This window comes from Theobroma cacao, chromosome 3 (assembly GCF_053813885.1).
Source record: "Theobroma cacao isolate CCN51 chromosome 3, ASM5381388v1, whole genome shotgun sequence".
NCBI classification, from domain to species: domain Eukaryota; kingdom Viridiplantae; phylum Streptophyta; class Magnoliopsida; order Malvales; family Malvaceae; genus Theobroma; species Theobroma cacao.
The window spans coordinates 930914-956874 of NC_142641.1; the positions used below are offsets into that span (position 1 = coordinate 930914).

At 34.2% G+C, this 25961-nt stretch overlaps 4 protein-coding genes across 5 annotated transcripts; 2 read left to right on the forward strand and 2 right to left on the reverse strand.

Moving 5' to 3' along the window:
* Nucleotides 1–230: 230 nt before the first annotated feature.
* CUE1 (Glucose-6-phosphate/phosphate translocator-like protein) lies at nt 231–3783 on the reverse strand. The gene is made up of 9 exons (XM_007036179.3): nt 3225–3783; nt 2474–2596; nt 2211–2363; nt 1783–1868; nt 1514–1598; nt 1217–1336; nt 1038–1106; nt 618–747; nt 231–494 (listed from the first exon to the last, which is right to left on the reverse strand). Exons 1-9 carry the CDS (start codon nt 3618–3620, stop codon nt 418–420), a joined length of 1239 nt encoding a protein of 412 aa, XP_007036241.3. The 5' UTR covers nt 3621–3783; the 3' UTR covers nt 231–417.
* A 1497-nt stretch (nt 3784–5280) lies between these two features.
* LOC18603924 (E3 ubiquitin-protein ligase BOI-like) lies at nt 5281–9255 on the reverse strand. Its single transcript, XM_018116726.2, has 4 exons — nt 8749–9255; nt 8253–8362; nt 6478–6818; nt 5281–5936 (listed from the first exon to the last, which is right to left on the reverse strand). The coding sequence occupies exons 2-4, from the start codon at nt 8356–8358 to the stop codon at nt 5403–5405; spliced, it is 981 nt and encodes a 326-aa protein (XP_017972215.2). The 5' UTR covers nt 8359–8362; nt 8749–9255; the 3' UTR covers nt 5281–5402.
* A 3382-nt stretch (nt 9256–12637) lies between these two features.
* On the forward strand, nt 12638–17384 carry LOC18603925 (uncharacterized). The gene is made up of 6 exons (XM_018118110.2): nt 12638–13141; nt 13237–13350; nt 14241–14321; nt 15827–15999; nt 16158–16254; nt 17025–17384. The coding sequence occupies exons 1-6, from the start codon at nt 12809–12811 to the stop codon at nt 17133–17135; spliced, it is 909 nt and encodes a 302-aa protein (XP_017973599.2). The 5' UTR covers nt 12638–12808; the 3' UTR covers nt 17136–17384.
* Nucleotides 17385–17568: 184 nt separating this feature from the next.
* On the forward strand, nt 17569–24454 carry LOC18603926 (UDP-N-acetylglucosamine-N-acetylmuramyl-pyrophosphoryl-undecaprenol N-acetylglucosamine protein). 2 transcript variants are annotated; one of them, XM_018118107.2, is made up of 9 exons: nt 17569–17881; nt 21939–22287; nt 22747–22780; nt 22894–23115; nt 23238–23327; nt 23533–23598; nt 23688–23779; nt 23870–23917; nt 24029–24454. In XM_018118107.2, the coding sequence occupies exons 1-9, from the start codon at nt 17860–17862 to the stop codon at nt 24144–24146; spliced, it is 1041 nt and encodes a 346-aa protein (XP_017973596.2). In that variant the 5' UTR covers nt 17569–17859; the 3' UTR covers nt 24147–24454. The 2 variants fall into 2 exon arrangements, with proteins under 2 accessions (XP_017973596.2, XP_007036248.3); XM_007036186.3 differs by lacking the exon at nt 17569–17881 and adding an exon at nt 20886–21082.
* The last annotated feature ends 1507 nt before the right edge of the window (nt 24455–25961 follow it).

Here is a 25961-nt window from a genome sequence, read left to right on the forward strand (position 1 = left end):
GCAGATTCAGTCACATGCTATTTTTCATTTTTAATATATCAAAATTGACCTTAATCTATATCTATTCTACATATGAAAAGGAGTCGAGACAGTTTTTTTTTTAATTTTTTTCAATTGTATAATAATAAATAAATATCTATTTATATACTAAATATTTTTTTTTGAAAAGCATACTGTACACATTTATATACTACATATTAAAATTAATGAGAAAATGAACCGTTGGAAAATTGAGATGAGAATTGTTCTCCTTGCTAAAATTAAGTGGCAGTCCACAAAAAATAATTTAAGATTATTCCGGGAAAAACAAACCAGAATGACTAATTATGTTGCTGGCCTAAACTACAAACAAGTCTTTGAATCAATGGCAGGCGACATATCATCTAACAGACTCAATTTATCAGCAACAAAAATTTTTTAAGCTGCCTTTGCCTTTGGCTTAATGCGCTTCACCCTAGAATATAGGAAAACTCCGGCGAGAGCAATTCCGGTGCCTGCAAAAAACCACCACGGTATGATCTCAGACTAAAGAAAGGCTTAAAAAAGCAAAAGAATCGAGGAACCGGCAAAAGGTGCTTGATAATTTTTGATGAAATGTTAGTGGAAAGGAATTTTACCAAGAGAGTTGATTGGTGAAACTGGTGTTTTGAAGAAAAAAACAGAGCTGACGATGACAACCACCCGCTTCACACAGTTACCCACAGAGTGAGTAACAGGGGATACCCTTTGCAGTATCATATAAGAAACCTGCATGGTTTGGAACGAAAAAGAATCAAGAATGCATTGAGTGTCATGTATTTGAAAGAAATTAAGGCTATATTCAGAAGAATTTGGCATAACGGAAAAAGCAGCATTACTTTAAAAACAAAAAAACAAAAGACATCCAAAATACTAAGTGGACTCTTTCTGCATCCAGCTTTTCCTCTTATCTCTTTTAATCCATTCTCCAAACTTGTAGTTCAGTAAGCAGTGCATACGTATTCATGCTTGTGATTATTAAGGAAGACAGAAAAACCATCAAAATCAAAATTCCTCACCTGCTGATAAGCATGGAAGCAAAGAGCAGCGATTAGAGATCTCACTACGACTTCCTTAACATTCAAACCCTGTTAGACAACAAAAAATAAAGCTCATTACAAGGAAATTCAGACAAACATTTTTTAGTCAACAGTGAAATGGGTAATTAAAACAATTTTAGCTAATTGCCAATACTCACAGCAGATTGCAGGTAGGATGGGGTAAACTTGACACCCTCCATGAAGATAGCCGCAGGGGCTAACAAGATAAAGGACATAACTGTTATTATTGAGAAGAGGGTGATGTTGTCCATTGCGTCCTGGCACATAATAACAGATAGTTATGTGCCAATATAAAAGTATATAAATTAACTCTCAAACTAGATTAGCAGGACCACATTGCAGTGTATCAATCAAGAAGTAGATAGACTTTCCACTCCAACAAATGTTAGCACCATAGTGACCAAAAGGACACAGATCTCAAAAACTAAATTTACCTCTTTCTTAACCATGACCTTTTTGCTGAGAACATTGCGAGATTGGTTTGTCAAATTGGAAGCCATTGCACTCCAAAACCCAGCCCTTTATAGGTTGATAAGGGGAAAAAAAAAAGGTTATATTACAATGATATAGAGTAACCAATTAAATAAGTACTTGCTATCAAGATATCTATGACAGAATCAGAAACAAAATTGCATTTGCATATGAAAGAAAATTTTCAACAGTTAAATATAGATATTACATATTAGCATCTTCAATTTCTTACCAATTGAAAGAGGCCTCAGTAACAGATGCAAGTGCAACTCCTCCAACAATTGGTACAAGGGAACCAACTACCCAAACAGTAGGCAGCTGTAATAGCAAAACATCATAATCCAAGTTAGAACAACCAATGTGAAAAACGAACAACAAATAGTATCGAGAATATGAAACTGCATTACTTATCCTTAAAAAACAAAAAATGAAATTGCATCAGTTTTTTCACAAAAAGCAATTCAAAACAAGCACTATTATAATCACTCATGCAAACAATAAAAATGAACAGTTTAAGCAACTTCAAGAGATGTTACAGAACAATCGAAACTCAAACAGGTAGAACTTATTATTGATTTAAATTATAATCTTGAGCTATTATATTTATATAAGAAAATGTGAAAAAAAAATTGAAGACAATAGCTAAAAAAGAAATCACACCTCTCCTAGAAACATTGCAGAAAGCACAACTGAGAAGAATGGCTCCATAGCTTTAATCGTATGAGTGAATGAAACAGCCACTTTGCCTAGACTCATGTTTGTAAACAGGTTCCCCAACGTATGCACAAGTGCAAGTGGCAGAATGGCCGCAAGCTGTCAAGAAACAAGTCGAAAATTAAGCATCAACCAACAACCCCAACAGAATCACTATTTGCATACGCAAACAAATAAAATAAAATAAAATAAAATAAAAACCCAAATACCTGAACACCGGTAATTTTTGGCCTCTTATACAGATTAAAAGTCCACATTAGAGCAACGAGTACAGTCCCAACAGCAAACTGAATTACAGTGACAGTTACAGGGTAATGGAAGACCTTAAGAACCTGTGAACAAAGAAACAGAATCCAATCACATTCCATTCTCTTCATTACATTACGAGACTTCATATTGTATATTGCTATTTGCTTCCTTAAAAGTGCAACAAAACAAAAGCAAATATTTAAACGAAAAATCATAATTCATTATAAATGAAAAAATGACTACAATGAAACACTTGTTCTAACATGATTACGCTATATTACAGTAAAACTATAGAAAATTTTGCAATTTTAGTTTTTTTAAATTCTTGAAAATTATTATTATTCGCTTTTGCAATTTGAATCCAATCGCACTTTTTGCTTTCGAAACAAGAGCCAACAACCAAACGGCGTCGAAATAACTTGTGTTATAACTAAGCATTCATTTGATTTGCATGTGTCAACGGAAAGGAATCATTCGGATGCTTCGCATGAACTGTTAAAATCAAATTGAATTTACTTTTCCAGAAAAAGAATTCTTTACACCTTAATTTCTGTTCTTGTCTCTTTTTCTTTTTCCCTTTAAAGCTTTCTTTAGAAAGAAAGTTTCTGGAAATATTCTCTAATTAGCTGACGTGATCTAACATTCCATGTTCATAATGACTAAGAAAAACAAAGAAAGATGAACAAAACGTGAGGAAAATGAAAGTGGAACCTGTTTGTTGTAGATATTGAAGTAGATATTGAAGAGGTACCACAAACCAAACAGCAATCCAAGCTCCAACGTCTTCATCAAATTACCGGCCTTCTCGCCTTCACCGGCACTCTCGGCCGCCGTGGCTCTAACCTCAAAACGCTCCGCTTTGGAATCAGAAGGAACCGAGTTCCATGCCCTGAGCGGCAAGCCAGAGGAGGAGGACAGACGCCACGATCGCTTAGGCAAGGAAGGCACCGAAACGACATTGCTCGAAGCGGAAAGATCATGGCGTTTGGAAGCGGAGAAAGAAGACGAAACGCGAACAGGATCGAATCTAAGGTTGGAACCGAATATCCTCGGCTTCAGAGAAGGAAACGAAGAAGGTGAAGACAAAGAAAACGCCGCGCTCTGCATCTTCGTTTCTGTATCTCCAAATTTGTTCAGAGATCTGACGATTTACGCAGACTAAGAGAGAAAAGGATTTTCGGCAGAAGAAGAGTTTTGGGGAATCCGTCAAAGAGTTGGTAGAGAACAGCGGGTTGCGCCTCCTTGCTTTGCTTTCCCTCGCAGCCCCTTTAGAGAGAGGGAGGAAAACACTATTTAGTTGTAATATAAGGCCAACGGATCTGGAATGTCGGATATTCCAATGTTTGGGTTGCAATTTTCTTACTTATTTTTTAGGAAATTATTTTTCTTTTTCAGGGAAAATTTCGTATTCGATTAAAATATGTACGAATAAATTTATTTAATTAAAAATAATAATATGAATACTCGTTACAAAAAATTCGATTCAATTCAATTTCAATGATAAATAATAAAATATAATCATTTTTTATAATTTTATTTTATTAATTAATTAATTTATATTTTTGAATAATTTATAAATTAAAATAAATAATAATAATATTAAAATTTTATTATTTATAATTAAAATCAGATAATAAATATCCTTAAATTACTGCCTGAACCGTTTATAAAAGAGAATACTACCGAATACCCGTGTACATACTTGGTAATGCCATTGCTATTTCAATGGACAGGTGGGGGTGTACGACGCACTTTGGAATATGAGAATTTACAGCCAATTGAAGGAAACAGTGATGGGTTTGGTTGAGCTTGGGCTTGAGCGTGACACTTGGGTAGGTGGGAAGGAAAGAGGGGCCAAGAACTGGAGACCAAGACGGTTTTTAGATCTTTGCTTTGAATGGATTTGTATACGTAATTATTGCTTTTAATATATTTTAATGTTAAAATTTAAGAAATATTATAATATAAATGTTCAATTTTTTTAATTTAAAAAATAAAAAATCACGAAAAATAAGAATATTAAGTGTCTAAAAAAATGTTCCATAAAGGAAATGATGAAAAGAGTATTATTATTATTATTATTATTATTAGTGAAAACTGATGTTATAAAAGAAATTTGCTAAAAAAGAAGTGTTTGCAAAGGCTGCTCCAAATGTGTGGTTGGGGACCGGGGGGTAGGTCTGACTAAAATTATTTAAATGTTTTGATTGTTTGATGTTGATTCTGCATATTCATGGAAGCCATGGGCAAACGGCTGGGACTGGGAGTGAGCTTTTTAGCCCGATGATGAGTCCTACGTGGTTTATTCCCACTATTGGAAAAGGCAAACCTTGCAGTGGCAAGGCATGCTACATTGGCAACAGCTTTGGTTTTGCTGGGGGGGCGCGGGGCCTCAGTCGTCCGTCAAGTGCACGGTGATGTCAGATGGACCAGACCACCTTTTTCTGCGTTTGGTAAGTGGGAAAAAGTGATGAAAGAAAAGGAACAAATGGAAGGGAAAGGAAATTTGTTTTCCTTTACTTAAAGATAAGAAAGGGGCAAGCAAAAAATAGATGATTGTGTTTGTTTGCCAACATCACACCAATGCCAAGTATGAGTACCTAACAGGCATAACTGTTGTTTCAGGCTTTCAGCTGTTCTGGATCCAAGGAAGAGAAGCTCTTGGAAGTTCTGTAACAAAAAGCCAACAAAATCAAAATCCTGGTGAGTCCTCCAGAGGGTTATTTATGAGAGAAATGAATGGGAAAGATCACTGCAACTCCATTCATTCAAGTTCAGCAATTTCCCTGGGAACAATTCATTGATCCGGTGGAACAAATTTCCTCGATTTTGAGGTAATGAAAAGTGCAAGTGCTTAGTTACATGCCCTTTACATACACCAGTACACTCTCAAGACATGTATATTTGAACACTTGCAGTCTTCATTACCTGGCAGACAGGGCATACATCAATAAAGCCTTCACAATCTTTACACAAACACAAGTGTCTACAAGGCAATAACAAGACAGAAACTTCCATAATTTTGCAAGCTCTGCAATTAATCTGCTTCTTCAAGGAGAATGAATTTCCAGAACCATCCAAGACATCCAGATGGTTCTGGTTTGTGTATGAGGCTGCATCATCAACCTCACTTTCCCCACAGCCTTCCTTACTATGCACGGCTCCTTGTTCCATTACCTGCTTCAAGTTGCTCTTCAGAGCATTTACAATAGACTCATTGTACTTAGCTCTATAGTGCCAGGATTGAACTTCCATGCTGACTTGTTTTATTTTCTCAACTAGTTCCTTGTTTTTGCGATTCATGTTCTCTATTTCAAGCTCCTTTTCCTGCAATTTTCTGCCTACTCCTTTTTCTATAGCATTTAGAAAAGAAATTGTCTGTCTTTGCTTCAACTCTCTTACACCTTTTAAGATGTTGTCTTCCTGTTATGTAAACACCAAGTAAGAAAAGCATGTAAAACATATCTACACAGCAGCATGCATAGAACACAAGCTGAGCATTATCCTTAAAACCTTGTAAAGTACTAAAATGCATGTTTTCTTACCCTATCCTGAAGCATGTAGTGAAATTTTCAGTCTACTTTTGCCATCCTGTTTTACAAGCCTCAATTCATTTTGTTGGAAACATATTTGGGGCAGGGGGAGTGAAGGGAAAATAGAGAAATCAGCTTTGCGACTGCATGTGTAAAAAAAAAAAATCTACCAGCACAATATTCCTGGTTCAGTCTTGCAAATAAATCCCACCATCATATCACCATCATCATTACACAACTGCTAGAAAACTCACATTTGTTTGTTGTGTAGAAAACTAGAAAGGAAATTTATTGATTGATTATTGCCCACATATAACAAGTTGATTGATTACTGAGTGCATATTTCTTAAATGCGAACCATGAGAAGTTGAATAATGCACATTCTGCCTAAAAAGCAAAAAAAAAAAAAAAATCATGGACCAGATTATTACCTGAAGTCTGACATAGTAATCAAACTCTTCTTTCTGCCTATCAATTTCCGCCTTTAGATTATCACCCAGAGACAGCATAACAGGGAGGGAAGTTGTCACGTTTCCACTTACAGAGGTAACAGAAGAGTTGCGTTCATCTTCTTCATATGAAAGTCTTAATCCAGTCGACACAGGGTTTGGATTCAGAACACTACGAGGTTGACCAGCTTCATCTAGACATAGGTTATTATTCACAGATATGTGGTGCCTTTGTTGTCTGAGAGTTGGTTCTGCCTCCCTGCCTCTTTTAATTGGCCGATTCACAGAAGTCGTATTCTCATTTCCCATGTTGTTGAAGGGGCCTGCACCACAGCCAATTTAGAATGTAACGGATTGCAACATTGTTTTATGAAATTAGAACAAAAACAACATAGTTGAAGAGGAATAGCAGGCATCCTATACTAAAAAATTAAAAGTCGATTGTAGGAATGTGAAAAAGCAATAATTGAAAATAAAGTAAATTACAGCCCCGTTAGATGTTTACACCATATCAAACATAGGCCTATGGAAACATCAGTGTGGAAGAGTAAGTTGGAAGGGAAGAAATGGTCTGAATAGAAGTAACATGTAGAAAGAAGGTTTTGGTTCTAAACTCCTTATAAAAAGTATGGCCTGAGCCTTTTGAAGAATTATCTATATTCTAGCCAATAAAGCTTAGGCTTTGATAATTAAAAGATTGAAAAGCATGCTACCTCAAGCAACACATTTAGTCTTCCTAGAAACTACAAAAATTCAATTGCTCCCACCAAGATAAAAAATTCCAAATCGGTGAGAAAGCAAAGCGACAATCCTCACTAACTCTGCTACTCAAATGATCACAACACTCAACCCATGCTGCCACAATCATAAATAATGCCTTTCACAAAAGAAAAAAAAAATCACAAATAATGGGTGCCACGGCACATATTGAAATACATTAGGATTTTGCACCCAGCACAAGGCTTCATGCTATTAGAAGAGTATTTTGTTTGACATTTAAAGAATATTAAAAAATTTCCAAAGTTTTCGATGGATTGAAACAAAGGGCTTCATACATTAGTAAAAAAAGTAACATTTTCCCAAATGATGTCAACTATTCAAAAGTCTCTTGCATAAGCAGAAGCACAAAGAGAATTTGATTCATGCAAGAGCTCCAAGGGAACCATATAATAAAAAAAAAATTGCAATATTTGTTGCATATCATCGGTAAAACTCAAGCACCAAAACCTTAGTCACAGTATTGATTTCGGTCCAATTGGTGAAACAATATTAAGCATGCAACCTAAAACAAATAGCAGCAAATGAATGTTCCAAAACCTGAATATAAGGCCGCAACATACTCAAAACTAAAGTGATGCAAGATAACCTCATTAGCACTCTCCCTCACTGAGTAGGCTCAATAGAACAATTGAGCTAAACCGACTTACACACAAGCTACAAAATGGAGCAACACAAAATCTGTACTTTCGTAACATGATAGCTAAACATCCAAGCTTAAAGTTTAAGCCAGGATGTACGGATCAAAGAAAATAACTTGCAAAACCAGGATACACCAAGTTATGGAAAAACATTTCAAACAAAGCATTATGAATATATGGTACTGGATATGAGAAATATTGTACACAATCACCAAATCAACAGCAAAAGACGGCATCTAACCAAAGTCAAGCAATAACAAGAGGCTTTTTATTTTCTTTTAACTGCAATAAGAGGAAAATACACCCAAAGATCAACTATAATTTCTAGGGAAAACTTACAATCTCCAAATAACTGTAGCCGAGGCAGTGCATTATTTTCGTACTGAAACCGATTTTCCTCAAGGAAAACAGGCAATACCGGATTGTTGTTATGGCCTCCAAACATGTTCCTAGAGAAAACCAAATATAATCCGTCATTAGCATCAGCATTAGCCATAGCATCATTGCAAAAGATGAAATCTTGCAATTGTTAATAAAGTACATGAATCACTTACAATAAACAGAACATCTAGAATAAAACTGATAAGTAAAAATAAAAACCCAAACTCCCATATTTGTAAGGCTTCTCCTTTCCTGTGATCAAAATGAGTAACATAATATACCATTTTTCAATCAAAAGAAGAACAAAGGAGGAAATCCCAAATGTTGGGATTTCATTTCACAAAGAAAAACCTGAAAAATACTAGATAGACAACAAAACAAAACACCCATATCTTCCAAGCAAAAGAAACCACATCAGAAAATCAAATTTCTTTCTTTTCCAACAAAAGGGTACCTGGAACCGAAGTGAATGGAGGAGAAACTGATCTGGGGAGGTGGAGGATGAAAAAATATTTGACAAGATACAATGGGAAAAGAAGAAGACAGCTAAGAGGGAATAAGAAAAGAAGAAGAGAGAAATATAAATAAAGAGGGAGAGAAGATGGTAGTGGTGGTGGCATAGGGAAAAGCAAAGGGAGAATGGGGTGTGAGTGGTTATAGTTGTTAACAAGGAAACCGATGATTCCATTTGTACGGGAACTCCTTGTTGTTGTTGTTGTTGTTGCTGTTGTTTGTGTCTATTGGTCTTGCTGTTCGTTGGTGCATTCTTCATGGCTCTCTATGATCCTCAGCTTTCTTTTCTTTTTCTTTTTCCTTTTCCTTTTTCCCACCAGTAATTTTTTTTTTTCTTGGTTGATGACAGATTGACTAAATTGGCCCTTTTGGGAGGTTGGATGGCAGGTCAGGTCGATAAGGTTCTATTCTGATTTTCTCATACCTTTTGGTATCAATTTTCACGTATAGTTCCTACAGAGAAAATGTTCCATTTCAAGTTAAAAAATTCAATCAGTACAATGATTCTTTCTTGGGGGGAACACAATGGCAAATTGCTATTCGTTTTCTTGGTGGGTAACCTGACAAAAAGCCAAATTTGCCATTCCAAAACTACAAGGCCTGGAATGATAATATCAATGGAATAAGGTAAGAGGACATTTTTGTATTTAGACATGCTTTTCTTTAGGCTTAATTGGGTGGTGAGCAGATGATGGTGGTGGTCAGGCTGATGCTAACCAGCTAAAGGAAGTTTTCTACTTAACCAAAACCAAGAAAAGAAGCAATCAATTAGAGAGAGAGATAGTGGGTGGGGGCAGAATCAGGAGCCAGCCACCTAGCTAGCCAGAGTTAGCCAACGTCCAGCAAAACAAACAGGGCTGTGTGCGGAAAGGGCCAAGAATCATCAAAGCTTTGCGGGTCCCAAGGCTCGCTTGGTTTCAGGCTCACGTTTTTGTGTTTGGCCCCAACCCATGAAAAGTTGGTCCGTGATTCGCGGACACCCCCACACAGCTGACCGACCAACTCAACCGTGCTCTGACCAATTAGATACATGCCGTGCTGCGGGCTTCATCTACTATTTCGTCTCAATTATCCCTCGATGGTTTAATGTAGAGACGAGTATTTGCTCAGTTGAGTTAAAAAAATTTTTTCTGAAATAATAATTTGGATAATTTCTCGATTATTATGTGTCATTCAGGGTCGATGTTAATTTTTTTCATATGATTTCAATTTTAGAGAAAGTTCTCGAAGAGACTGATGGGATAATTTTTTTAAAAAAATTAAAAAAATATATTCAAATTTTATTTTTTAAATAAAAAAATTATGTATCAATTAATAATCAAATTTTTAAATATTAATTAGATAAATTAATTAATTAAATTTTTAAATTTTTACAAAAATAATTAAACTCAATCAAATTATATTCAAAATTTAAAATAATCAAAATCGACTTTTTTCAATTTACACCATCGAATTCTATATTTATTTTTCTCTGTTGCAAGCTTCATCTACACTTTCATCTCAATTCTCGATCAATAATTAGTAAAATCGATAGAATTAATTTAATATTTATTAAATTATAATTAATTAAAATAAATTTTAAAATAAAAAATAAACAAAATCAACTATTTCTATTTGATTGTTATTTATTTTTTTCTCTCTAATATCTCTAAGGATCTTACCTTGTCAGCATGCACAAGTTCAGTTTCAGTACAAGATATCAAAGCTGGCTTTAAAAAAGAAAGGACCACAAAGCAGCATGATTACTGGCAGATTAAAAGTGTTAGCAATTCATTAATAATTGAACTGTATTTTCTAAGATTTTGATTTAACCAAAATTTGCTAATTGCTTATTAACATCAGCATGAATAAAAATAAGCAATAAAATAAATTAATAAATATATATAATTTGGAGATGAAATTAGTATGAATTTGTTTGTTAGAAATTTATAAATTTACAATTCATCAAATATAAATCATTTTATTTTATACATCGATGATAGTAAAAAAATAAGGCATAAGCCCTAAAAAAATCTCTGTAATATAGCCATTTATTCAATTAAACTCCTTACATTTTACTATATTTAATAGAACCCTTAAACTTTAATTTAAGTCTAAACAAATTCTTACCTTAATGAAAATTTAACTTTCGCTAGATTAAATACCAACGGATCATTTTTGCTTATGTGGCATATGACCTAACAAGTTGATGTGATTAAAAAAAAGCGACATATTTGGTCACATGAGTTATTATGTGGGTAGAAAAAAAGATCAACCGACATTAAATCTAACAACGATTTGATTAGGAGTTTGTTTGGGTAAAAATCAAAATTCAACGACTCATTTTTAGTCGAACAAATGATGATTATTCAAGAGTTTTCTTTTAAATATTTAGTCAAAAGATAATCAAACGTGCTTATGTGGTAAAGAGGGTTAGGTACTTATTAATCATTAGAGGCGTGGATCACATGTTGGAAGATCATGAGCACTAACCAAACTAATAACATCACCCAAATCCCATAAAGAAGAAAAAAATGCAAAGTCACTGATCTTCCATTGATGAAAGCAAATCTTGGTGAATCAATGGCTAATAGTGTGATGATTTTAGTAGTAAAAGCTTATGTTTAGGTACAAGACTTATGCGTGTTTTATCAATTGCTAAGTTATTAACAAATTCGAAATCGGATTATATATCGCTTAACTTCCTCAAAAAATTAGAAAATTTCAAAAGAAAATATTATTAATTGTTTTTGCAAAAAGCCATTTATATATTTAAATATTTTTCTAAGGTTGAACCAAATTGGCAAATTTATTTACTTACAAAATCATAACAAATGATTGCCCTCATGATATACATGCATTCTTAACACTATAAAACTATGGGTGGTGAGAAAAAAAAAAACAATATCATTATATCAAATCATCTATCAAACCCTAACAACAAATCATTCTCATCTGCATCTAAGCATTTAACTTATTGATTGATGTATAATCTTTTGCTTAAGAATAAGATTCAAATTCTCCTTTTTTTTATTTAAAAAAAATAAATCATTTTCATCTAATAATGTGTTTCTTAAGGATATCATATAAGATCATAGTAATATAATACATACGTATACATTTATAATTATATATATTTAGAGGCTAACTGCTCAATTGTACATAATACATACATGTATATATATATATTTAGAGACTAACTGCTCAATTGTCTGAAAATAGATATTCTTAACAACATTGTTGATCATAAACTAGAAGATTTTGAAGTCTTAAAAGAAATTATTTTTTAATAAATAATAATCGGATCAAGTTAACATTTGTCTATAAACACTCGTCAAGACTATTTAAAATACTATTTTAAGAAATAATTTTTCATTTAAGGCATGATTTTCATTTAGAAAAAATGATACATCAATTAATTTTTTTTATAAATATCACCTTAACAAATATTGATTGATAATCTTTAATATTTCTCGTGATTGTACACACTATAAGTTTCCACGTGGATAAGCCATGGATCATAGGATATTTGGATTTGAAAATGTTTGGATCCAAAACGTAGGCCCAATTGGCCCATCAATGAGTTCCACATTTAATCTGACGGCTGGTAGATTCTTGGTAGATTCTTAGAAGATTCCAACCTCATATTCAGCCACGTAGGACGAACAGAAATTCCACACGTGCAATCTGTCTCTGCCATAAGCAGCAAATTATACTTGGCTTGTGGCTCGTGGCTCAGAGACCGACAACAAAACCCACTAGTTCCACATTTACCCCTCTTCTCGACCTTGAACTTACGAAAACCAAGGCTAGTTTTGTAACTTCAATTTCCAAACATAGATACTCCGTCCCGTGAAAATCGTGTCGCGGCTGCCTGTCTTACGTAGCATTATCCTCTGAATAAAATTATTCTTCCTCTTTATTGATTTCAACAATTTTCCGGGAAAATTCTTAGGAGTAAAGCGGGAGAAAGTGACGGAAAATTCAGAATTTTCCGTCTAACAAGGTGGTTTAAATAAAAAATGCATTCCCTGAGCCTAAAGGTTTTTACTGATTTGAATGCGAGAACGAGGAGGAACTGTTTTCCTGGTCGGGTCGGTCACGGATTGGCGACAGATCTAGACTTTGGAAGGACGAGAAGGGTTGGGTCGGGTTGTTGGAATGGCGGCGCTGCTGGTGTTCGGAGTTGTAGGATAGTGGCGTGTGCGGTGGAGAGGAACGGGAATGGCGGGAATGGTGGAGGGGAGAGTCCGAGTTTGAACCCGAACCCGACTCCGAATGAGAGTTCGTTTTTATCCCGGAGCCAAACTTATGCAACGCTGAAACAGCAAATGGAGGTCGCCGCTAAATCTGAGGTTGTTTTCTTTTCTTTTTCTGTTTTGCGCCTTTTGGGTTTTTTCATTTCTTTTTCTTTTTTAAACCGAAGTAAGAGTTTTCTTTGGGCTTTTAGGATTATAAAGAAGCAGCAAGAATACGTGATTCTCTGAAAATGTTTGAGGAAGAAGAGCCTGTTTTGAAACTTAAGAGGTTGATTCGAGAGGCTGTTGCTGATGAAAGATTTGAGGTACTTCTCTAAGATTCTTCAATGGGCAGCTTTTTTTTTCTTCTTCTTTGTCCTGTTCAATTTGATTTTGTGACTTGAATGAGAAGTGTTGGTAGTTTGGAATCATGGGATGTGGCTTTTTTAGTTAGAAATGCTATCCGAATTACAATTGTCGAAATCTTGCAGTTTAAGATGGAACAATAATCCAATTACGTTATAGAAAAAAGTTACTTAAGGTTCCATGTGTTCTTCTCCTAGGATTTCATAATGAAAATAAGTCAAATGAGTGAAATTGCTGACTTCACCTGAAACTCATGCCGGTTTTATTTTTTGGGTCAGCAATTTTAAGCACCTGACTTAGTTCATTTAGGTACCTAAGAGAAATGACCAAGGAATCTTGCCTAAAATTTTGGCCATTATGCTTCTGGAGATGAAGTTACTTCTACCACAGTTGTAGCATGATGTATTTTAAACATGTATGTGGTTGCTCCTTTATTTTGTATTCAATTAAGTCAGGGTCAGGATTTAATGTTATTCCTTGAGTGCTTTTACATATTGTGATGGCCTTTGTGTCTGTTTTTCATTACTATTACCTTTGTTATTTCTTGTCCTGCATTTATGCAGCTGAACTCAAAAGTCAATTTTTAAGCTCATTGTCTCTTTCCAGATTCATTTCCCATACTCATATGGATCTGGATGTAGCTGACATTCAATTCTTTGAGGCTCATAACCTCTTTCAAGCTTCATTTCTACACTGGAGAATGACCTACTTTTCTTTATACATTTTCCTCCAATTTCCTGTTTTAATTTCTAATGTCAGACAGTTAGAGATTACTTATGGATAATAATATTATATATGTGCATGTGTTTGTTAACCTGTTGGATCTGCTGCCTTTTCTGTAATTCTTCAGGATGCAGCTCGATATCGTGATGAGTTGAAGGAAATTGCACCTCATTCTCTCCTGAAATGTTCAAGTGATGCAACAACCTTGGTATGGCAATGATCTAATTACACACCACTGCGATTGCTGGTTTTCAAAAGCATGTTTTTATTTTTTAAAATTTTATTCTAGTGGAATATAGTCGGTTCATGTAACGTCTCTTTTTCTAGGTTAGTTGATAAGTTGGGTAGTTTTTATCATATTTTAGTCTCTATGAGCAGGATTTGACCTCCTGTTTTTGCTTCTAAGGTTTCATTTGGGGTTAATTTTGCTGCTTACCTTTTGATTTTGGAAGTGAAAATCAAGAAGTGCATTGGATACATAAACAAAAATTAATTTTCATAAATAACAAAACAAAAATTTTACCTCTGTGTGTGTAACACCCCGTACTTTGATCACTAGCTAATTGAGCTTAATTACGGATAATTGATGAGAATTAAGGTCGATTATGGTGTTACTAGGCATAAGAAGGTGGAAGGAAACATTATGGATAAAACAATATTTACGTGATTAAATAATACTAAAATAATGATAAAATAATACTTATTTATTAGAGGCAGAATTAGTGGAGTCAGAAGGTCACATGGAAGTAGATTGGGCCAATTAAGATGTTTTGGAGCTCTAGAATACAAGTGAAAAATTTTGGAATAAAAATAATATTTTTTGAATAAAATAATATTAAAAATAATATTAAAATATTATTACCATATTCGCCGCTGAATTTAGTCATGAAGGTGAACTATATGGCTAATCTAACTGTAATGACCAATTTCCACTTGCATTCTAGTTAGCCATATAGTTCACCTTCATGACTACATTCAGCAGCGAATATAATAATAATATTTTATTTGAAAAATATTATTTTATTTTGAAAATTTTCATTTGCCTTCTAGGGCTCAATTATGTTGGAATCAATTTACTTTTTAGTCAATTTTCTTTTCATTTTAATCAAGTATGATTTTGCTTCATGGCATCATTTGAGAAAGTAAAAGAGAAGTAGTACTAGCAATGAGTGAGTGAAACGTTAAGTTTCTTAGAGATCTTTTGGTATTGTGAGATGTCTTTATTGAAGGTGTGATCTGATTCTAAAAGGGACAATTGTTTCTAATTTTCTCTTGTAGCTTAGGGTTATCAAAATCTCAACTTCTTTTATATAACTTGGGTATTTTGGATAACTAATGTCTTCCATGTTGCTTTCTAAAATTATATTTTAGCTTGAAAGTTCATTTTGGCCATTATTGTTGTCAAGACTCCAGAATTTAAGTTAGATACTCTTTTCATATTTTTTTTGATTCTCTGATCAAATTCTAAGTTGATGTATGCCTTGGGATTCTAATTCCTTACCAAGTGAATGGAGTAAGGTCTGTAAGGTTTCCAACTTGTGAGACATTTGGCTTTGTGGAATCTGTTTTATCTATATCTGTTTTTTTTTAAAGCGTTTTATCTATATCTGTTAAGACAGAGCCAACACTGAATTACGGAAAATTGTTTATTAAAGGTGAAATGGAAGAACCATAACCTTGTCAATCTGATACAAATATTCTGTGATATTTCAGGGAATCAGAGTTCAAGTTAGGAGTGTGTACATAGAGGGGCGAAGTCTGCCTTCGAGGGGCCAGTACTTTTTTGCATATAGAATAAGAATAACCAATAACTCAGATCGTCCTGTTCAGCTTCTCAGAAGGCATTGGATTATCACGGATGCCAATGGGAAAACTGAAAATGTTTGGTGAGTTAACTCTATTATCTTCTATGCTATCTTTTATTTATCATTGTTAATATAGCTTAGTCTCAGTCTTCTCCCTTCACTGTTTGATAAGTACCAGATGGAAGTTTTTATTCCTTAATTTCCATCACATCTGATCTTGTAGCATTCTTTTACTGCAGGGGGATGGGAGTTATTGGTGAACAGCCAGTTATTCTTCCCAGAACAGGTTTCGAATACTCATCTGCTTGCCCATTAAGCACGCCCAGTGGCAGAATGGTAAGAGGGGCCTGCCCTTTGGTTTTCTTTCTTTCTCACTGGAAAAGTTGTTTAATTTTGTCAAAACTGAACTACCATTTAATTCATGGTATTAGAAAAAGAATTTCTTTTTTCAACTTGCTTTTTTCAATTTAGGGGATTTACAATACAAGAACTTTGATCATAATGTTTAATTATTATTTAAGTGATGCAACGTGCTGTAATCTTTTTTAGTTGTTGGCTAAATTGCTTTCAACAAAGAAAGCTCATGGTCAAGGTTTTAATCTGCCTTATTACCTAATATAATCCAATTGTTCTTAATACGCAACAAGTTAAAGCCTGGGTAGAGGAAAATGGTTGAAATAAATGGCAAGCTTGACAGACAATGCAAAGCATATCTTGGATTTTTTTTCATTAAGCTTCCTATTTGTTGGGATTTATAGTTTAATATTTTGAGTGGAACATAGTTATTGTTATTCAGCCCTAGTAATAATCTTTCTATGGCATATCCATCGTAGAATCAGTAAAAGTGAGTCAGGTTGCTTGACCATAGTCCACTTTATGGTTATTTTCTCCACTTCCTTGAGGGTGTGAAAGCTTCAATTCTGAGGCAAACTGATAAGGATCCTTGGCCCCTTCTATACATGTCTTTTGTGCCACTTTTTTGTTTGATTTTTGTCATTTTTAATGCCTTTCTGTGTGAATGAGTCCTGAACTATTTGGACTACTTGGACTATGTGCTAAAATGCATTCCTAGAAGTTCTAATTTCCTTGGGTTCATTGTAATGCAGGAAGGAGACTTTGAGATGAAACACATTGACAGATTAGGCTCGCCGAGTTTCAATGTAGCCATTGCCCCATTTTCTCTCTCCACACTAGGAGATGATTCCGATACTTTTTGAAATCTGAAATGATATTGTTACCTTGGGTGAAGTGGAGTTACCATATCTACAAATAGAATCAGGTTATTTTCAAACTGAAGCTTCGCATTGTAAAGCATGTTTTTTTGTGATCCAAGTGTATAGATCTTCCTATGTAAGTGAGTATATAGGTTAATATTCTCTTCAACTGTTTTCCTGTACAGACAAACTAATGAAAACTGTAAACAAAATGATTTGATAGAGATGAATGTAAATGTTTTTGTATGAAAATTTCCCCTTTGATTGAATGAAAATCTAAGTAGCATGAGTTGGAAGGGTTTGGTGTCTGTAAGAAATGGCTAGCTTGCTTGTATTTTGAGGGACTTGTTGCTAATTGTGGCTATTATTCTCTGAGGTTTCGGGGACAGCCTACCTACAGGTTAACTCGATTCTAAATATGCCTGTGTTCAATTGAAGATGTCATGATTTTTCAATGAATTCCTAGACAGCATAACACTTTGTTGTGATCACGAGAATTTGCAGAATTCCAATTTGTTGATTCTAAGCTTATCGGTGCACGACCGACACACATGAATTCCCCGCTTGCTTAAAACATGGACCCGAATTCCCATCCTACTCAGTCAACCTCATGAACTTGTTAGCCTTCTTTTATCTTTTACATATATATGCACGAAACCTCACTGCTTTTCTGTCATCTTTGCGTTGTCTTTGAAAGCTTTGTGGTTAGTCTCTGGCTCCCTCACCAATGATATCAGCAAACATGAAAGGTATCTCTCTCTCTCTCTCTGTTTTTTGCATAACATGAATGCATACGTAGAAGGAATGAAGGATGTCGTAAATGAACCATTCTTTTTCCTCTCATTTTCTTATCAATGATTTTCATTTGCAAAACCTTTTCAGTTCCATCTTGTCTATGTCTGAAACTCAAGAAAGAATGTAGAAGACTATTTCTTCTATCTTTACTCATTCTACACCAAGAAATTACAATGACAATGAATAATAGAGAAGAGGAGAGATTGAATGAGTTTTATGGTTCTCTGTTGTACGCTTGAGTTTGTAACAAGAGTTGATGACCTTGAACAAATTAATCAATGGACATTTCCAAATAGTAAGTATGTTATTTTCAGATTTTGTATTTAAATCAGGTTATATGATTTCTACAATTCAGGAATCTCAGCTTTTTACTAAAAGAGATTCAATAATCTAATCCTCATTTCCATGTCCATTTTCTTGTGATTTCTGGACTCAAAACTCTCCTTTGCCTTTAGCTCCTTTGAAGTCTTTGTTCCCAGTCCTTGTGCCCATACAGCAAATCCCAACAAGCTTGCTACTGTTTCCTGAACAGTACCCTTCTCACATCCTCAATTCTTCATTTTGCCAGCCTCACAAAGGTATCTTTGAATTCTTTGAACCCTTTCTGGATATACCATTGCTTAGAAGCCAACAAGAGGTTATCACAAAGATCTTTCTTACCACATCAACATTAAACTTGACGAATCAATATGCAACACGTAATTAAATTAATAACTATGGCTAGGTTTCCAGCATATCCATATTCAAGTTTGATGGGTGTCCTTTGGATGCGCAGGAAATAGGGGATTAGTTTGGTAGGCAAATTGGGTTGAAAACGGGTTCCTTGTGACATGTGAGAATGACATTCCACAGTAACATTCTTCCTTGTTTTGGAACTTCTATACTCTAAAAATCACAAGCTCCACCATTTGTATCCCTAGCCTTTCTTTCTTGTCTTCTTCTTTAGCTTGCCTTGTAAATCAATCCGCAGGTATTTCGCCTAAGCTTCGGCAAAGTTTTTGCTTAAAGAGTTAAGTTTGGAAAATTTTTTTTCCTATCGAACAAAGACTAATTAGTATGATTTTGTGAGTTGAAATCTTTAAAATTCATGTTCGTAAGAGACATAATAAAGAAATTTTATAGCAACATTGAAGCAATGATCAGCTTATTAATCCAACAAGCATTAATTGTTTACTATCATTGATGAAACATTGGAGACAAGAGCAGTCAGACCTGACAGATTCTTTTGTTTTATCAATGATTTGGAACAGGACACCGCAAATTTAGATTGTCGAAACAGCAAAGAAATTCGTGCCGACCTTTCCTTTCTTTCTTTCTTTTTTTTTTTAAATTTAATTTAATTTAATTTTATGCTTTGCTAATGCTTGGAGATCACGTTTATCATCACCCCCAAAACAAGTCACACTCACCTTTCCTTCCCATTTTCACACCGTCATTGCTTCTCACGCATTCTTTCAAGCAAGAATGCCACAGTATGAACGAATCATTCATCTCTTTTTCCTTTTTACTCAGAAATTATTGTAATAATTTATAAAATATATATATATATAATTAAATTTAAATAATAAGTGATTTACTATCATTATAAAATTTTATTCAAAATCGTAATAAATAATAATTTTATTATCTAAATCTTACTCAAATCAGATTAGATAATATTATTTATATATCTTATTATAAAATATCTATTATTATTTTTACTTTTTTTTTCTTTTATATGTATATATGATGTGAAATTGAGCAGCGAATACTTTATAATCAGTATTAAATCTAAATCCAATAGGTGATAAATAATAATTTTATTATTTTAATTTTATTTAACTAGATAAAGTAATGTAAAGTATTTATTATTATTCTTTCTTTTCTCTTTCTATATATATATATATATATATATATGATGCGACAAGTCAAAACTTAAGATGGCTAATTTTTCCTTTTTTTGATTTATTTATTATTATTATTATTTATTTTAGCTTGCTTGCAAAATAAAAGAAAAATAAATGTTCTGCTTCAAGGTTTTATTGTTCTGCCAAGTGTGTTTTTCTCTGCAAGGCCAAGGAAGATTCCCGAGGTGGGGCCTTGCTTGTCCAAACTTATCAATCAAGTCTCGGCTCTTGCGATTCAACCAATTCAAGGATGACACGTGTCATCCAAGTTGAGCCGACATGGAAAAAAATTAAAAAAAAACCTAAAAATTATTAATTATTTTTATTAGCAAATCGACCTATGAAAACTTGCAAGATTTGGGATTGTGGGGCAAGAAACATGACCTTTGGTCACATCTGGGTCCCCTGTTTTGAACATCAACTGATATTATGCTTTAACTAACACATAAAAAAGGGTAAACATCATCATGCCAAATGACCCTGGCCAGGATGATTTTTAGAATCCCAATCTTGTCTCAAACAAGAGGATTGATTGAATTTCAATGCAAAATCCAATTCTGAGAAGACCCTTTAACATGATTTTACGTAAAAAATCAATAGCAGTAGGTGTTTATGGATATCTCAAAAACCCAAGTCTAATATCATCTTTAATGTGATGTTACAACAAAATGATGGATAAATCATTAGTCAAAAAAAAGTAAGGTTCATCATCACCAGTTAATGGTACTTCACTTCATCAGACCATTGTTTCCCTCCTTTGTGAGTTGCTTTATTCCTTGCAAATAGTAGCTGTTCAGAACACACCAAAACAGTCTCTGAACTCCCAAAAAGCATCGTCGGAATTCCAACACAAAATCCAAATATAATAGTGACTGTTCCTATCTCTCTGTCCTGTTTTAAAATATTTTGTGAATAATCAATTAAAAAAAAAGAAAAAATTGACCAAAAAGACTACAAAAGACTCGAATTCCAAGGAAAAAGGTGACAAAAAACTTGCATGTCTGGGAATTTAATATTTGCATGGTGGTATGGAGATTATGTGAAGACTGGAAAAGGGCTCTAGCCTAGTCTAGTCTATTTCCCAAGAATTCTTTTTTCCTTTATAAATAACAGGAAGAGAAAGAGAAGCTTGCCCTCAAAGCATACCACCCTTTTTATCCTTCTCTCTCTCTCTCTCTCTTTAAATTTGGTTGCTTTATCAGTTTTTTTGGTTCTCTCTCTGTAAGCAAAGAATCAAAGCATCTCCTCCACATTAACTTGCTTTCCCTTGTAAGCATCAACCTTTCCTTTGCTCAGAATTTACCTTCTGCTTTTATCTCATCTTTAATATTAATCAAAACTTTTTGTTTATGTTAATGTATATTTCTGGTGCAAAAAAAAAAAAAAAACATTTCTAAAGTTTGGAATCTCTGCCAAAGGCCTGATGCATTTGTTAATATGAGGTCAAATTCAAACTGGGGCAACTTTTGATTTTCTGAATTTCCAATTGGTCTGATTCTTCTCTACCTGTTTTGATGTTGATAAGAATATATCAGAAAACCATTTCTTCATAAAGTTCTCTTGAATGTGGCCTAAGTCATGACAAGTCAGCCGCTCCTGTATTGTTTGATTCTTTGTTTTTAAGATTTTAACTCTATTTTTCAATTGTTTTGTTATTTCAATTTTTTTTCATTAACAACTTTGGAATAGTTAGTATGTTAAAGATCATTCCTTTGGAGCTCTAATCTTACAAAATGTCTTCTGTTTTCTGAGTTTGTTTCATTCAAAATAGTGAAAGTTTGTTGTTTCATCAAGATTCTCTGGAGCTTTTCTGTTGTTTCATGCAATTCATGTTCCCTACTTCCTTAATGAAAAACTCTTCCTTTTTCCTTCAAGAAATCATTCACCATATTTTCATGATTTTATTTTAGATTCATTTAAGTTATCTCATTATTATCCTCTATTCAAATCAGTACGTTCTTGATCCTATTCATTCTGTTTTCAGAACCAAGTTGCTGTTCATCTTCCTTTTTTTTTTTTTTTAATTTCCATGAAAGAATTTGAGCACAAAAAACCATTTTTCAAATTCATTCTTTGGCAAAAAACAGAGAAGTAATTAGTTGCTCCATCATGAGTTCTTTAACAGGAGGAGGAGATTCTTGGCAACCAGCCATGACTGTCAACACAACTACCACAATCTACTGGTTCAACTGGAGGGTCTTGCTTTGTTCCATTTGGGTCTTGATCACAGCCACTTTTTCCTTTATTCTTATATGGAAATATGAAGGTTTCCGCAAATCTAGTCACAGTAATGGAGGAACTCAGCAAGATACAGCAGGATCTCTTCATGAGGATGAGACTTGGAGGCCATGTTTAAAAGGAATTCACCCTGCTTGGTTGCTGGCTTTCAGACTTGTTGCTTTCTTTGTGCTTCTGATATTGCTAATTGTCACCTCTTTTGTCGATGGAGGCAGCATTTTCTACTACTATACTCAGTAAGCTTCCCTTTCTCTTGGACGAAACTCATAGTATTTCGTATTTGATGTATGAAATTTGAGAAGGGAAAATTTCTTTTTTTCTGCATATTTGTGATTCCTGCTGCAAGCTTTAATTAGTACTCTATACTTGTCTTTCGAGATATAAGATGATTTCCTTACAACAATGATCTTTTTAGAGTTCCTTGCATTGAGGATATGCCTTTTTTTCTTTCTTACAGAAAGAAGAAGAAAAGATCATGAATTTCTGCACTGATGTTGTAGTAGTTCTTAAAAAAAGGAACATGTAATTTGTTGTTGAGGTTCTAAAATCACATGGTTTCTTTATGGAAATAGCTAAAATCAGTTTACCGTATCATTTGCATGTAAACTTTTCATGGAAACCAATTAAACTTACTTACATGAAGTATGGACTTGACCAATTTCTGAGTCTTTCTGCATTTTCCTTGTTCTGTGCAGGTGGACTTTCACATTGATCACCATCTATTTTGGGGTACACTTTATCTTTTCTATGAGATTTTATCTGTATATTTGTTCATCTCTATCGCAGAGCTTGTTCTTCTGCTCTTGATTTGTTAACTCATTCATCTCATGTTTCAATTGTAGCTGGGATCAGTGCTCTCCATGCGTGGATGTTACCAATACCACAAAAGGGTTAGTGGCGACAAGGTTGATAACGTAGAGTTAGATGCAGAGCAAGGAAGCTATGAAGATACTATAGGTGGAGAAACCTCTAACAATGCAGCAAAAAACCCTGAGTGTCCTGAGGGTCATTCTGTTCGCCAACCTGCAGGCACTTCGGGTTATGTCTTTCAAATAATCTTCCAGGTAAACTAATTTTAAAAACAAAGGGTAACTCGTCTCTCCTTGAAGCTCTAGCCCTTGAAGGGGAACTTCTTTTTAGCTGCTTTGCTTCCTAGGGATGATGACATAGTTTTTCTTGTGAACAGATGAATGCCGGTGCTGTTTTTCTTACAGATTGTGTTTTTTGGTTCATAATTGTCCCTTTTCTTGCAATCAAAGATTACAATCTGAGTGTTGTAAGTATAGCCACTGTACTTGATCAAATTTAAGATATCATTTCATGAACTTGATCTTCTTGTTCAATCCATTAAGAGAGAAAAAGCATAGAGCATTCCAATTTTTTCGGCATATCATGATATGAAAAAACAGAACAAAAATCCGAAATATTTTGTCAGTTTCTTTGGTTCTTACTTGCACAATTTCTGAATCTTTCTGTGGCAGCTGGCCATAAATATGCATTCTATCAATGCTGTCCTCCTGCTTGCTGATACCGCTTTCAACTGCTTGGTAAGTGACACTACTCACATTCAAAGCCTGATAGTTTCTAAATCTTTCCATTTGATTTCTTGTTAATTTCGGCTTATTGTCACGTCCAGCGCTTTCCTTGTTTCCGGATCGCATACTTCTTCCTCTGGACAGTGATCTATGTTATATTCCAGTGGCTTGTTCATGCTTGGGTGAATGTCTGGTAAATCCATTAAACTCTCATCTGTCTCTAATGGTATACATAATCTCCATTTATCTTTTGATTAATGTTGATTTCAATCATTTTAAACAGGTGGCCATATCCATTTCTTGATCTGTCATCTCCATTTGCTCCCTTATGGTATGTTCTTCTAATCATTAAAGCTTCTATCAGAAACCATGTTTGATCTGTATATATCCAAGCATCTTGGCACAAACACTTACTCTCTCATCTCTGAATTGGGATTTGAAGGTACTTTTCGGTGGCATTGATGCATTTCCCATGCTATGGTCTCTTTGCTTTGATGGTAAAGCTGAAGCACTATGCATTTTCAAGATGGTTCCCTGACTCCTATCAGTGTATGAGGTAGCTTCAACTGGTGGGTTTATGCAGACAATTGGTTAGAAGGTCTTTGAATTTTTTTCCCCCATAAAAGATACAGACAATGCATCAAATGGCAGATATAACATAATTGGAACTTCAGGATTCTTGCATCAGAAACTTGACAGAAGGGGTTGATACATCAGATTGCGTTTTGGAAGATACAAAACAGGCCAAGCAAGAAAGCAGGCAATCTTTGTTTGTACATCCATTTTAGGGAGTTGTGTAGTAGTTTTTAAGTTGTAACTACCGATAGATATTCAAAAGAATTCAAAGGAAAATCTCTTATTTCTCCAAGTCTACTTGTCAACTTTTTTTTTTGTCTCTTTTTTCTGTTCAAGCAATTTTCATGTATTTTTGTACATACAAGTTACAATATCAACTTAAAATGATTTGAATCAACATGTTTGATTAAATATCGTGTATACATAAACTGTCATAATACATAATCATTAAAGTCGATTTTGATACTAACTATCACAGTCTACACTAACTTGCAGAGTATTGTTTATTTTAATCTTATTAGAACCGACTCTGATACCATCTATCACGATTCACATTAATCTACATATTATTTATCCCATGATTTTGTTTCACATGAGACGCCACAAGTTGAAAATAATGTAAACATTTAAATATTCAGTCATTCTCTAACACACCATTGTTCGATGTGAGCCCTTACGGCCATGTACATATTCAATTATTAAAAACTCATCGATGACGGGTTTTTCCGAGATATCAAAAACCTGGGAATTGGCAACTGTCCCAACTCCCAAATCATTATCAATCTATTCCTTATCAGCAGGAGAAAAGGAGGAAAAAGAACAGATAGAAAAATTCCCATCAGCTTTCTAAAGCTTATTATTCAACTTGGCTGGTCTAACAGTGATAGATTGGTCTAGCTGAGGTGGAGGGCATGACCTGTGTGGGAAAGAAAAATGGGGTCAAAGACGGCGAAGCATAATGAGTAATGACATCGTTTCACTTTGTGGAAGCTGACTCAGGGGAAGGAAACAGAGGCTCAATCATATATCGGTGCTTTTGAATGATGTTCACGTTGATATCCAAAAAGGAGGAAAAGAAAAAAAGAAGAAAAAGAAAAGAGAAAAAGAGGAAATTAATCACCGACAGCTTCAAATCTTTCTATTTTATTTTGTTTCTGTCCAACAGTCTTTTAGTTGTTTTCAACTAAAAGTTATGCAACCATTCTTCCTATTAAAGAAACTCCAATAGATAAATCATGATCTTTTACCTATCCTTCAATTATAAAATAATCTCAACAGCAACTAGGATTTTCTGTCATTTCACATGAGTGCTGTTTTGATTCATAGAGTCCCACAATTTTATCTCGTATCACAAATTTTTTTTAAATTGAAAAAGGGAAATTCGAATTATATTCTCTAAATAAAAAATTATATACTAATTAATAAACTAAATGCTAAGATATGTATTACAGATTAAAAAATGATGTAAACAATTAGATTCGTAAATATTCTAATATACAGCCAATATGAGATTCATAACTTTTCTCTAAACCATAACACATAACATTGTTGACAGAGATCATTACCCAAAATTATCCATTAGCATTTATCATGATATTGAATGAGGTTATACACTATCATAAGTTTTAAATTTATGCGTAGGGATGTCAACGAGTACCCTATTAGAAGATACCCGTGGGTACCCTACTCTGTTACACCGAATTAGGATACTCCATAAAAGGGTTCGAGTAGTGATTTTACTACCCGAATTGGATTCGGGAAAGGTTCAGATACCACCCCTTGGGTATCCGTTATCCGAA

Coding starts and splice junctions, on each gene's coding strand:
- CUE1 (XM_007036179.3), bottom strand. CDS start 3,620: ATGCAGAGCGCGGCGTTTTCTTTGTCTTCACCTTCTTCGTTTCCTTCT. Junction 1,107..1,216: donor CATCCTACCTGCAATCTGCT/GTGAGTATTGGC, acceptor GTTGTCTAACAG/GGTTTGAATGTTAAGGAAGT. Junction 495..617: donor TTCACCAATCAACTCTCTTG/GTAAAATTCCTT, acceptor GGTTTTTTGCAG/GCACCGGAATTGCTCTCGCC.
- LOC18603924 (XM_018116726.2), bottom strand. CDS start 8,358: ATGTTTGGAGGCCATAACAACAATCCGGTATTGCCTGTTTTCCTTGAG. Junction 6,819..8,252: donor GCTACAGTTATTTGGAGATT/GTAAGTTTTCCC, acceptor GCTGTGGTGCAG/GCCCCTTCAACAACATGGGA. Junction 5,937..6,477: donor ATTACTATGTCAGACTTCAG/GTAATAATCTGG, acceptor TTTACATAACAG/GAAGACAACATCTTAAAAGG.
- LOC18603925 (XM_018118110.2), top strand. CDS start 12,809: ATGCATTCCCTGAGCCTAAAGGTTTTTACTGATTTGAATGCGAGAACG. Junction 13,351..14,240: donor TTGCTGATGAAAGATTTGAG/GTACTTCTCTAA, acceptor GTAATTCTTCAG/GATGCAGCTCGATATCGTGA. Junction 14,322..15,826: donor CAAGTGATGCAACAACCTTG/GTATGGCAATGA, acceptor GTGATATTTCAG/GGAATCAGAGTTCAAGTTAG.
- LOC18603926 (XM_018118107.2), top strand. CDS start 17,860: ATGATATCAGCAAACATGAAAG. Junction 22,781..22,893: donor TGATCACCATCTATTTTGGG/GTACACTTTATC, acceptor TTTCAATTGTAG/CTGGGATCAGTGCTCTCCAT. Junction 23,599..23,687: donor ATACCGCTTTCAACTGCTTG/GTAAGTGACACT, acceptor TGTCACGTCCAG/CGCTTTCCTTGTTTCCGGAT.